Here is a 14,319-nt window from a genome sequence, read left to right on the forward strand (position 1 = left end):
ACTAGATATAGATACAAATGCCCCTTTCCTTCCTTCCAATCTTTCTCAATAACCACATCGGCTAATTTATGCAAATGTCCTCTTTTAAGGTTACTGTTTACATCGCCTAATTTATGCAAATGTCCTCTTTTAAGGTTACTGTTTAGATTATGTCTCTATTTTCTAAGTTGTGTGAATATAACCCTTAAAAATTATATCTTTTAGATAAGTAAAAATGGCGTGTAGTAGCAACTAATTAAGGGTGTCTTTAATTTTTATCCACTAATTATAATGCTCAGCAAAAATAGCCACTACTAATAGAAAAAAGACAATTTTACCCTTTCTTCCTCTCTTTCGCGTTGCATTTTCATCTGGAATACCCAAGGCGATTTCACGGTCGGCCTCCTCCATGCTTGGTCAATAGCACCAGGTCTATTAGTGACCCCAATTACTAGGACATAACCAGGTCCATCATGAGATCCTTCTGATTTTGCTTCACTATTCATTTTACCAATACGTACCGTAGTTCCTTTTGCATCATCAAAATTTTCAAGTTCTGAATTTTTGAGCAGATGTCTCAATTACGTACAGTAATTTCTTTCTTCTTACCTTGTTTTTGTTTCTTTTGAGTTCAAAGATTAAAAGTTAAGGACCTGAGTCTTTAAGTTTGACATGCAGGTTTAAAAGTTAAGGACATGCATTCCTTAAATTTGACATGCAGGTTCAAAAGATAAGGACAAACAATCCTTAACTTATAGTTTCAAGTTCAAAACTTAAGGATAGTCAGTATTTAAGTTATTGTTTCAAGTTCAAAACTTAAGGACTTTCTGTCCTTAACTTTGAGTTTCAGTTTCAAAAGTTAAGGATAGGCAGTCCTTAACTTATAGTTTCAAGTTCAAAACTTAAGGACGTGCAGTCCTTAAGTTATTGTTTCAAGTTCAAAACTTAAGGACCTTCTGTCCTTAACTTTGAGTTTCAGTTTCAAAAGTTAAGGACAGGCAGTCCTTAACTTATAGTTTCAAGTTCAAAACTTAAGGACATGCAGTCCTTAAGTTATTGTTTCAAGTTCAAAACTTAAGGACATGCAGTCCTTAACTTTAAGTTTAAAGTTCAAAAGTTAAGGACAGACAGTCCTTAACTTACAGTTACACGTTCAAAAGTTAAGGACAAGCAGTACTTAACTTACAGTTACAAGTTCAAAAGTTAAGGACAATAGGTCCTTAACTTTGACTTACAAGTTCAAAAGTTAAGGACGCTTGGTCTTGAAGTTTGAGTTCCAAGTTCAAAACTTAAGGACATGTAACCTTGAAGTCCTGAACTTAGAGTTCCAAGTTCAAAAGTTAAGGACATGTAGTCCTGAAGTCCTGAACTTAGAGTTTCAAGTTCAAAAGTTAAGAACATGTAGTCCTGAAGTTAAGGACATGAGCAGAAGGGTATTTTTGTCCGAGTAGTTAAAGTTTATTAAACCAGTGGCTAAAGACTAAAGACATTTAAAACGCTGGCTTTAAAATAAAGACATAAGCTGTTAGTGGCTATCTGTGCACATCGCCCTTCTCAATCGCTCTCCAAACCCTTCAAAATCAAATCCAGTAAATTTCTCTCACTTATTTTAACTTTAAAAATTTCAATTCAGTTAAACGAAGTTGAAAATTAAGTTGCTCTGTATGCATAAAGGTACACATTTCAGGATGTGGAATTACTACGACGTGCCATGACGCACGCATCATACTCAGGAGAGAACAACAGAGCTTTGAGCGTTTTGGGTGAGAAGGCAATTGAGGGTTCGGTTTCTCTGCAATTGCTTAGAAAGAATATCGATATGTCCCCAAGGATCTCAACCGGGCTATTGCGGAGCTTTCGTCCAATGTGGTAACATCTTGTGCTGCTGATGGAGAGCGCTTAGGTTTGCAGAAGATAGTCAGGGTTTCACACAAGACAAATTCGTCAGCTCCTGCGGTGGTTTGTGGTGCTTTCAGGGCAATGTTCGGGGTAATTGCGATTGACACGAGTAGCTTGGACAATGCTGGGAAGGTATTTTTCGGAATTCACGGGAAAGGCATGGAGCAAGCTATGGCAATATAAGTAACCAACTGATGTTAATGTTGGTACATATATTAATTAATAGTGTGAGGAGACTTTGTTTGTTGGAACGTGTTAAAGAGTCTGTGTTTAGCCTTAATTTGCGCTGTCTAACTAGTTGACTTTGGTAAATATATAGCTTATGCTGTGTATCTAAATCGTTTGTGTGCCCTGCAATTTGAGTATCTTTCGAGCTGCAAAACAAGTATACAGATTGATAGTCATCTGGGGTAATTGCATGCCCACTTTCTAGCAGTCTATTATTTAAACAAAATTTTACTTATTTAACAGAGATCATGCGGGTAATGATTATAATTGAGCTAAGGAAGGCATGCTTCTTAAAGTGGAAAAAAATTACTCCATAATATTCGCTTTGCTAATAGTTAGAATGTATTGGGGAGGCAATTTCTACTATTCCATGTAGATGGTAATGCCAGAGTAGTTTCACATGGCAGTTCCCCACTTGCCATGTGATCACAAGATTAGTTTGAGTAAACAAATACAATGTTTCCTAATATATATCCAATTTATCAAAGTCTGTTTTTGCTTTTTTCCCCTACTATTCTGGTCAATCAATGCTTGTGCTGTACCTGTGTTTCATTATTTTGATTTCATACCAATCAGGCATTTATTACTATCTGAATCTTAGAACATGATGAATGGATCTGTGACGTGTTAATATCTTTACACACCTGTGGCTGGTGTTTTGTTCGTTCTAGCGATAGGCTCCAACTGCGATTCTTATTCTAAATTTTCTTTTCTGTTCTGGAATGAATCTGTTGAAGACAAACATTGGATTGTTTTTGTGTAACATATCCGTTTTTTTTCTTTGTCAGTTGCCATTTATGCTTGATAAATGTCTGTCAATATGCACTAGCACTGCTCTATACAAACAGGTGGTGCCTACGCCTTCTAATTAACCAAATCATTTGAAATGATCGCGCTGACATGAGAAGAAATCACTATTGTTGTCAAACACATTTCAGATCTTCTGCTAAAGAACTATTTTATTCAAGCAGCCCGTAAGTTTATGACGAGTAAATGGACGATGATTTTTCTGCTTGCAATGTCATAAAAGAACTCTCTGTAACATGTTACAACTCTTTCTAGCTTGTTTATTCGAATATGATAACACTTACCATCTTTGTGGGCAGAGTATAAGAGTAATGTCCCGACTGATGAGACTTAATAAGAACTTCTGTTAGTTTGGGAACTAAGTTGTCTCCCTGAAAATGTCTTGTTTCAAAAACTGTAAGACTGGCAGCTTAAGCATTCCTTTATGTGCGAGAGAGGAATCTGACAAGAATGGACCTTGGGCCTAACTCAACCTCAAAAACTAGCTTGTGAGATGAGGACTGCCCAAGACCATATAAAGAGACCAAGATACCCATAACCCACCGATGTGGGACACAACTCAACACCCCCCTCACGCCCAGGCCTGCAACTGGAGCGTGGACAATATAAATGGGGGCCCAACATCGGTAATAATAAATTGGGATGGGCCTGGCTCTGATACCATGACAAGAATGGACATTGGGCCTAACTCAACCCCAAAAGCTAGCTTGTGAGGTGAGGACTGCCCAAGACCATATAAGGAGACCAAGATACCCATAAACCACCGATGTGGGACACAACTCAACAGAATCAAAATTTAGATTTAGGTTGCTTTCTTGACAAGCAACCTAAGTCAGATATTTAGTGATTCTTTATGGAACATTCTTGTGTTTATTTCTGATATAGTTACTTTGTTCCTTTTCTGTAGCAATGTCTAGACTTTTACACTCACTACGAATAGGCTGTGGGACACTGTCGAATCCATTTGCCTATAGCAATTAGGTACATAAAAAAATGCACTAATATTCGATTATCTTCGCTTGCAGCTTTCTTGTTATCATGCACTTTAAGTTTTTGTTATCTATTGGTAGGCTTTTGCCAGTAGAATTGGATATGGCTTTCAGTGACTTCTAAGCCAAGACTTGCCTTTGAAGTTCTAAGTTTATGATTGGTATTCTAAGTCATTCATGGTTAATTTTATGTCCCGCAAGTTGGTAGTATGTGATAATTAGGTGGCCCGAGCTATCTTTGGCAACAATCATGAGTTGGAAACCAAACCACATTTGCAAGTTGATAAAGTAAAAAAAGATTGATTCCTTTGTCCGTGCTTTTTATGCCATTGGAATTTGACATCACCTTATACTGCGAAAAATCCAAAAATGGCCAGTTTTTCGCTTGGTCAATCAAATGTAGCCACATTGTCACGACCCCAAACCCGGTCGTGATGGCGCCCAACACTAATGCTAGGCAAGCCCGACCATTTACTCTCTCAACCCGAGCACAAAGCTCAAAACCAATTAATCAGATACTTAAAATCAAATATTAATACTCATAGTTGAAATACTCAATTAAAATAATACGAAATACTGACATAACTGTAACTCCCAAAGACCTGGGGTCATGAGTCTAGAGCCTCTAACTAATACAGAGTAAAAAAAAAATCCTCAAAATAAGTATGTTCTAAAGTACGGAAATAATAAAGGGATAAGGGAGGAGTCGGGTCCTGCGGACGTCATAGCAGCTACCTCGACCACTCCTGGAACTCTGGAAACCAGCGGCTAGGTCAACTAAGCTCCCGAAGTACCTGAATCTGCACACAAGGTGCAGGGAGTAGGGGGTGAGTACTACCAACTCAGTGAGTAATAAGCATATAAAATGTCTGAAGATAAGAAATCCACGAAATACCACAAAGTAAAGCTAAAACTAACAGTCCAACACCTAACTACGAACCAACAGCAAAACAACTTCAAATATATCAGTCAAGTATAATGTAAGGATGCAATGCAATGCACATGTAGCCCGATCCATTTAACGTCGACGGTGCTCACTGGGGGTGTGTACAGACTCCGGAGGGGCTCCTTCAGCCCAAGCGCAATATAATCATACCATTCGCTGCGGCTTGCAGCCCGATCCATACTCAGTCCACAATATGCATATGAGTTACGTAACAGATTCAATTAATTTCCCAATTTCCAATTTATTAAGGAGAATATACTTTAAATATTTAACTTCAGGAAAAGTGACTTAGCATTTCATAACAGTGATTAAACACAGGACTGAGATCAATGATTATACAAAGCATGCTATCACAATGACATTCATCCTCTAAGGATGCTACAGATCGGCACAAGGCCCCAAACACGGCAATAAGCCCAGATATATTCAATACAGGGTGCGTATCAGTCGCCAATATAGAAACATTCTTGTTCGGGATGGACTAAGTCTCAATCCCCAGTCATAACTAATCCAGCACCTGCCATGGGGTGTGAGTCACGCCCTACAATAGCGTCACAATGTGCTAAGCCGGGGTTTCAAACCCTCAGGCCATCATATACACCAACTACTCACCTCTAACCGGCCGTAGACTGGTCCGCAATGCCTTTTCCCTTTGTATCGACCTCCTCGCGCGTCGAATCTAGTCAAAATCACAACGAATACACAAATATGGGTTAAAGAAACATAACCCAATAAAAAATACTCGAAAAGTACTAAAATTCACGAAGTTGGTAAAACCCGAGCTCCGGGCCCACTTCTCGAAAAATTCCGAAAATCACACCAACGGATTCCTCGTCTCGCCACGAGTCCGTACATATAAAGTTTACCAAAATCGGAACTCAAATGACCTCTCAAATCTTCAAATCTTATTTCAAAACCCTAGGTCCAAAATCCCCAATTTACACCTCAAAAACATGTAATCTAGTCGGATTATTCGATGATAATTCAATATTATGGAGTAGAAATAATCACAAGTGACTTAACTCAAGATTTTCCATGATTTCTTGCTCAAAATCGCCCCAAGCCGTGTTATTTCGCAATAAAATAGGTAAAAAAAAACTAGCAGAAACGCAGCAGCTTTTAATAAGCAAATCTGGTCGCTAAAGACCCAAATCTGGTCGCTAAAGGTGCTAATCTGGTCGATAAAAGTGCCACACCAGACCTGATGCACCAGCACTCTTTAATTTCACTAAAAAGGCTCTAACTCCTTCGTACGAACTCGGAATTAGACGATCTTGTTCCTATGAGTCACAAATAATAATACGAACACAACCCTTCAATCGAAACTCAATTCGGAGCTCATTTGCCCAGTGCGATATCCATTTCGCTCGTTAAACAATTACTCATGTTTCGCATCAAAAACCCAATCGCAACTTGATGAAATCAGACAAAAATTTCCATATCAGTCCTATAATTCATTATCAAAATTCCGGAAGTCTCGGAATCAAATTTGGATCTCTAGAACTAAAAATGAACCTTTAGATCATTACATTTATGCTCAAAACGGCAAAAATCTTTCAAAAACTCTTCCAAAATTTATCCGAGCCTCATGGGANATAAGGGAGAGACTAATGTGTAAAACTAAATATCTGAAGCTACCCCTCAGTTTTTGCCTATAAAAGGCACGTCCAATGCCTTAATTCCCAGGTTTTGGCATCTGAAAATCCCTCAAAGTTTCTGGAAAGTTTGAAACCCCAAAAACCCTCTCTGTAGATCGGAGTCCAAATTTGAATTTCAAAACAATAGTAACAAGGCGTGTTAACTTGGACTGGTGGCATAAGATACGCAGCAGCGCAGTCAAGGAAGGGTCTGTATGGGCCAAAGGAATCAACGCTCTAAAGAAGCTTCGAGAATGGTCGGAGATCGTGGCCGGACCAAGATGGAAGACTTTCATTCGAAGGTTCAATCGGAACAAAAGCGGGAGAATTAATGCTAAATTCCAATATGACCCTCTGAGTTACTCACTCAACTTCGATGAAGGGCCTGGGAATAACAAAGAGGAGGAAGAAGAGTATGTGCTCCGGAATTTCTCCACGAGATACGCTTCAGCTTCAATTTCGCCACCTGCTAAGGTATCCATGGACCTCGGCAAAGATGGGCCCAGTTTCGTTTGAGTGAGAAACTGGTAAAATTATAATATTGATTGGTCTACTGATTGAATATTATTATGAGTTCAGTGGTAGGACTAGAAAAACACAGCTCATCATAAAAGATAAGTAGGTGCGTGCAAGTTTTCTACTTTTTTGGCGTATATATTATTGGGTATTTCGGCTGTCTTTTTCTTTGTTTAATTTTCTTTTCTTTGGATTTTTCTTCTATACCTTTCTGGTTTCTTGTCTGTATATTTCTTTTGTCTTTATCGAGTATTGAACATAGGCTTTCCACTCTTCTTTTATGGATATACTTCACTTTATTAGCCTCTGGTGTGATAATATATAGTAGCTGGCATTTGAATTTATTTTCTTTTCGGAAAACAATATCGACAATATGTTGTGTTTAAAATAATTTCTGAGAAGACTGTTTGGGAGAACCTACTTGTAATTTGTCTTTGTCTGCACTCTGCATAAAGAAAGATTAGTCTAATTTTAGTTAGACGGAGTTGGTAAAGCGTACGGGGTTTTGGTTAGATTTCTGTAGGCCTAAGTTTTCTTAAATCGAAAGGCTGATGTTCTTTTAATCTTCTGAAACGGTAAATGCTTCCGCTGTAGCACTAGCACCAACAAAGTAGAAGGGCAAAATGGTCTCTGGACCACCTAAACTTACACTCGTTTGTTAACTCGGCAAACGAACTTAGAACTTTTCCAATTAAATACTTTACACATTACTCCCTCTTATCCGCAATAAGTGACCTCTTGGCACATCCATTAAGGAAATACTAAATTCTAGACGAAAATACTTAGTGTGACTAAACTATCCTTCATTAAGTGTTTCACCATAAATATAGTAGTACTTACTTCTCTTCTCAAATGTGAGGAGTAAATGACTTTTTAGGGATACATACATAAGGGTAATTTTTAAAAAATAAATTAAATTTTTTCTTGATTATATAAATGAACACTTATTTTGGACCAAAATAACAAAGCAAATTAGTCACTTATCGTAGACCGAAGGGGCTAATAGACACTTTCGATCAAGCATGCTCCTCAATCGCTCTGACAACGTGTCATATGCTAAGCTTTTTGTTGTCTGACATGTGCAATTTTTGGGTTCTATATTTTTCACAAACCAATTTACTAAGTGGAGTTTTGACATAAGAATTGTAAAATTCAAAAAAAAAAAAAAAAGTAAAAATGGTATTAAAAAATACAGTTGTATTTGGAAATGAATATAACTTTGGATGTTTTTGAATTTTTGTGAGTAATCTGAGTGAAAATTTTGAAATACGGCTTTTTGGTGTTTTTCAAAATTTCAAAAAATTCCAAAATGCAACTTTAAGTGAAAATTAAAAATTTTATAATTTGAAAAAAAAAATAAAAATTTTTCGAAAAGAAGGGAAAATTTTCTTATGTACAAACGGGTTCTAAATTTCTATTATTTGGTCTTTTTTCTTTCTCTTCCTCTTCACCATATCTCCACTAGGATAGCCTGGAGTTCAGCTCAATACTGGTCCTCCTTGCTCAAGAATGAGACTCAAAATGCCTCGACAAAGTGGTCACAAACTGAAGCCAACTCCCCCAAGTTCAACGGACTCAAATCCAGTTCACGCAACACGAATAATTCAGTGCCAACTAAGCACCAGTTTGCAGATTAAGAACTTGACAAAAATGACATAATTGTAGCTGCAAATTTTAAGTCTAAGCTAGAAGATTAAACCAGCAGTTAAATTGAATGAAACTAGCAGTAGCAATTAAATTGAAAGAGCAACTCCAAATGGTTTTTAAGCACGACACCAATCGAATTTCCAATACCCAACAATCTAAGGTTCAATCGTCTCACTTCTAAGATTTGATATATACACTTTCAGATTATAGCAGCAATAACACAATTTCAGTCCAAGGAATTAGAAATCACAAGTATATCCTCAATCAATTTTTTTCAACTTAAATCTCTCCTCATTTGCAAATGCACCACGTTTGGTTAGTTGTTAGATTTGGGGAAAAGGTTTTAATTTTAATCTGGGTTTGATTTTGACGAAAGTGGAGGAAGGGGAAAGGAAGAAGTGGGTGGGGGCAACAGGAAGTCAGGAACTAAGGGCTGAGAGAGATAGAAAAGAATTTAGGGAGGGGGTGGGGGGGGAGGGGGTAATATAGGTAGGGGGGGGGGTAGAGTATGGATGATTAGAGACCGGGGTTAAGCGAGGGATTGGGGATTTTTCGTTTTACTTTTTAAGTTTTACCGTATTTGCCTTTTTTTCTTTTCTTATTCAGTATTTTAATTTATTTTAAATAAAATAACTTGGTCCACACGTCTTTTCAGCGTGATTAATGCACATCTTGATCATATTAGCTTAGGTTTTTGCCACATAAGCATGGTCAATGGTCAGAGTGGTTTATTAACATGCAAATAGTTAAATTGAAAAGTTCAAATGAGAAAGTGTTAACCTCGAAAAATGTAAGTAACGATTAAAGATAATTGTAGGTTTAAAGATNCCTCAAATTCGATAGGAACCCGTTTCAAACCTCCACAAAACTGACGATGATACAATAACCACGAAAACCATACAGCTAACACCCGAATCACCAATTCACAACTAATACCAACGGGCACACACCCCACAAGCTAGAACTCAAGAAGCATAGAACGAAAATGATGGAATATGGAAAGGAAACACATAAAGGAACTATCAAACAAGTCCGTCAAGCACAAATTTTTCTATCAAAACTAATTTACAAAACAATCTACAAGAAAGAACTAAAAGCATACAAAATAATCACAAGGATCTCATACTGATATAACTCCCACCGCGGTACACAGCCCGGTCTTAACACATCAAGTCACATGAAACAACGAGGGTCCTGCCCTCAACTCTGAATCTCAAGTAGGGTACATATCAAATTAGTTGGAAACTCTCACTAGATTAATTCTGTCACAATTTATAACAAGTACTGGCTCCCACACCTGTGGAGCATAAAATCACGGCTCATAGCCAAAAATACTCATAAATCTTATCAAGCCTACCGAAAAGGACAACAACAATTTACTACTAGTCTCATAACTCTCGATAATAAATAAAAATAGACGATAGACACGACTATCACTCATAGAACCTTCCAACAGGGTTACACATAAACAGAGTGCAAATCATGGAACGCATCCATAAGTGGAGAAACAAATAGGGGAACTCACCCCGATAAGCAGAACTGTATTGAACTACGGATGGTGCTCCTCTATAACAAATCAAAATCATACCTGAATGACATCATCTGGCGCAACGGCCTTAAGCCTACTATATGAAACACATCAACGGGCCGCGCCTCCCCCTCTTGGGCGCCCTCTACTGACCGGAATACCTTGCTGTGACACATCTGCCTGAAATCTGGGGATATCCCTCACCGTGTGGCTAGTATCTCCACACTCAAAGCAACCCCTCTACTGACGTGGCTGTGGGAACTGTGCGGTGTGGGTACTTTAAGACCCATGAACACCTAAATCACTATGTGAAGCCTGAAGCGCAAATACCACCTGCTGAAACATCTGACTCCAACTCTCGAGCCATGCTGAACCGAAGTGACTGAGGTACAAACTCTCTCAAAACATCTCCGAAACTGAACTCATATAAGTGAAGTTGCATCGGTCGATTAACCAACTCATATGTCCACCACCACTGATAAGCCGCTCCGTCAAGCTGGAACGTAGTAAAAGCAACCCCACTCGTCTCTACAATACCCATAGTGCTGATAACGCGATGAAACTCCTCTATGAAACCCATTGTGCTCTATTAAGCCAACCCGCTGAATGTAGGAGGGTCATATTTTCTTGAGCCTTGCAAATCTAAGTTGCTCTCCCTCGGATGTTGCTGCCCTGACCATGGGCTGAACTGGAACCACAAATTGTGTCGCCATGACGCTTTGAACCTGACCAACGGAAACTCGCTGCTCTGAGTGTGGTCTAGCTGCAGCATGTACTCCTTGCCAGCCTCTGCCTCTAGCGACACCTGCTCTGGGAGCAGCGCCATCGATAACTACAGCTCGTGTCCTCACCGTCGGTGAGAGAATAGAATGATAAAAGTTCAAACTCTGGGATCAATAAGCTCGCACGATAGGAATGAAAGAAGTGAGATTGTCCTAATAGTTCCGTAGCCTCTCGAAGATAAGTACATACGTCTTCGTACCGATCCGCAAGACTCTACTAAACTCGCTTATAACTCGTAACACCTATGAACCTAGAGCTCTGATACAAACCTGTCACGACCCAATTTTCCCTCCGTTGGGTTTCGTGATGGCACCTAGTCTTAAGGACTAGGTAAGCCTAATAATTGCGGAATAACAACAATGAATAATAACATCTAAAATTCTTCTGAAATAAATCCCTTATACAATGAACATCTTCCCAAAACCAGGTAGTACAAGTCATAAGCTCTACAGAGTTTTCGCTACCATTTCTAATCACAACCATATGAAAATAAGTACATCAAAGAGAATATAAAATAGGAAGGTGACTCCGAAGCCTGCGAACGCAGTAGCAGGGCTACCTTGAGTCTCCTAGGCAAGAATCCGCACAGCTACTAGCGAACAATACCTGGATCTGCACAAAAAAATGTGCAGAAGTGTAGTATGAGCACACCACATCGGTTCCCAGTAAGTATCAAGACTAACCTCGGTGGAGTAGTGACGAGGAACAATCGAGACTCCTATTGGTCAAATGAATTGAATAGGATATGATAATAAAATATCAAGATAAAGATAACGAGGTAATATCAACAGCGGAGAGAAATAAAAGTGCAAACAGTAGGAACAATAAAAGGAGAACACGGATAGTAACAAACGATACCAAGTAAATCAGATAAACAAGTAAATCAGATAAACGAGCACATCAGATAACCAAGTAAATCAACACCGACATAACAGAAACAGAGACAAGTAAGAATGTATTCAAATAAAGAAGGCAATGCCAACTCAATCACTCACATCATGTCTAATGCACAATCCCGACCATCTCAATCCTTGGTTTCTCATATCATATTCTCAACTTTCGAACCTTCAGCACACATGGCACCTTGTGCTCCCATATTTTCCATCTCACTCTTAACAAAAGAAATCCACATGCTATATAATACATAATGTCCGTACAAATGCACTCAAGATGTTCAAGAGGTCTCATTTACCTAATATAAGTAAATTACAAATTCTAAACAAATTAGGAAAGCCAGCGAGAAAAGATGAAGTTATTTCTAGAAATTCATTTGAATAAAGAAAGTACCATTTTCTGTGAGAATACAACATCGAATGAATTATTACCTTTACCACGGGATTAAATAATTTATAACTTAGTAGAAATTCCTTTTAAGTAGAATACAACCTCAGACGATTTAAGGAAAAATTTAGTTGAGAAACTAATTGAGTCAAAAATGTAGAAATTATTGATGTTTGAAGTATTGAAATACATACATACATACATACATACATACATACATACATATATAACCCGTTAAAACACTTGAATTGATAACAACAAATAAACACTGCAAACAAAAATTGCACGGCATCACCCTTCGTACTTTTACACTCACAGAATATCGACAGGGGATCTCCTGGGATTCCGTCCCGTAGTCCCAAACGTAAGTACTTGGGGGATCTCTCAGTATCCTCAGTATATGAGCTAGGGATCTCTTGGTATCCTGAGGATCTCTTGGTATCCTTAATATATGTGTTGGGGATCTCTTGGTATCCCGAGGATCTCTTGATATCCTTAATATATGTGCTGGGATCTCTTGGTATCCCGAGGATCTCTTGGTATCCTCAATATATGTGCTGGGGATCTCTTGGTATCTCGAGGATCTCTTGGTATCCTCAATATATGTGCCGGGGATCTCTTGGTATCCCGAGGATCTCTTGGTATCCTCAATATATGTGCTAGGGATCTCTTGGTATCGCGAGGATCTCATGGTATCCTCAATATATGTGCTGGGGATCTCTTGGTATCCCGAGCCAACAATATGAACAATAACGTCCCGGCAAGTGAATCAACAATATAAACAACAATCCAACAATCCAATCTCAAGGAAATTCCACCACCAAGAGCATGATTACATAGCAACAAGAGAATCACGGGGAAACTAAGAAGCGCAATAACCTTAACAAAACAACAAGGAACAGCTAATTCAATTAAGGCAATTAAGGCCAAGTAACTGGTAGGAGTTAGAGGAAAGCTAACAACATCGTATGGAGCATATAGGGGTAAATTATGTAATTAGATAACTCAATCATAACAGAATACTTCCCATATGATGAAACATAAGGACCTAAGAACCCTAAAGGCAATTTTTCCCATAAATAAATCCGAGCACACACTCGTCACCTCGCGTGCACGGTCTACAATTGGCCTGGAAGACACAAATCCTAAGGGGAAGTCCCTCACACAAGGTTATGCAAGATACTTACCTCGAACCGGCTCAATAATCAACCCGAAACCACGTTCTTGCCACGAGTATTCGACTCCAAATGGCCCAAATTTATTCAATTCAATTGCATAATGTAAATAATACTTCAAGTAACTGATTCTACAAATAAACTCTAGGCTAATACGCGAAATTAGGTAAAATGACCAAAATGCCCCTCGGGCCCACGTCTCGGAATCAGGTAAAATTTATATTTTCAGAATCCTCATACTCTCACGAGTTCGTGCATGCCAAAAATTATCCAAATTCAAGGTCAACAGAAACTATCAAAATAAAAAAAGAAGTGACAATAGTCACTATAAGTATACGAAAGAACCGTTTTTTTCTAATTCCTATGATGCAATTGGGGCTTATCGGCAGAAACGAATCAATTTAGATATCTTTGGGATCTGATCCTACACCGCTGCTCAAGACTTTAGTGGATCGACTCTATTACATAAGTTAATTCCTAATTTTTATCTCACATCATGAGATAAGTATTTCTTCCATCATGACATAAGTACGCAGTTATTATTGTATCGGCCCAATTCCCCATCAAAATTCAAATTCTAGGTCTAAGAATTTTCTTCCAATTTTTCCCCAATTTCCACCTCAAATCCGAAATTATATGACAAAACTAGCGATAGATTTTCCTTGTTTATAAAAATAGACGGCAGAAGCAGCACAGTGATTTATTATACATCTCCATTGTAAAAATTGCATAGAGCACCCTATTTGGTCGCCCCTTTTTAACTTGTACCTGTTTTGTTTTTCCGTTTGCATTCGTACCTGATGTTCGGTCAAAAATGCATATATTAAACCGTTATTTCCTCACATTCTAGTACTTTTAACCATCTTTGAGTATTAATTATATTGATATGTGCTTAATATTATAT

The 14,319-nt window shown here is 38.3% G+C and overlaps 1 protein-coding gene across 1 annotated transcript; it reads left to right on the forward strand.

Moving 5' to 3' along the window:
* The first annotated feature begins 2,354 nt into the window (after nucleotides 1–2,354).
* LOC109221007 lies at nucleotides 2,355–7,001 on the forward strand. The gene is made up of 3 exons (XM_019385476.1): nucleotides 2,355–2,360; nucleotides 2,895–2,954; nucleotides 6,573–7,001. The coding sequence occupies exons 1-3, from the start codon at nucleotides 2,355–2,357 to the stop codon at nucleotides 6,999–7,001; spliced, it is 495 nt and encodes a 164-aa protein (XP_019241021.1).
* The last annotated feature ends 7,318 nt before the right edge of the window (nucleotides 7,002–14,319 follow it).

The sequence above is a fragment of the Nicotiana attenuata genome, unplaced genomic scaffold, assembly GCF_001879085.1.
Source record: "Nicotiana attenuata strain UT unplaced genomic scaffold, NIATTr2, whole genome shotgun sequence".
Lineage (NCBI taxonomy): Eukaryota > Viridiplantae > Streptophyta > Magnoliopsida > Solanales > Solanaceae > Nicotiana > Nicotiana attenuata.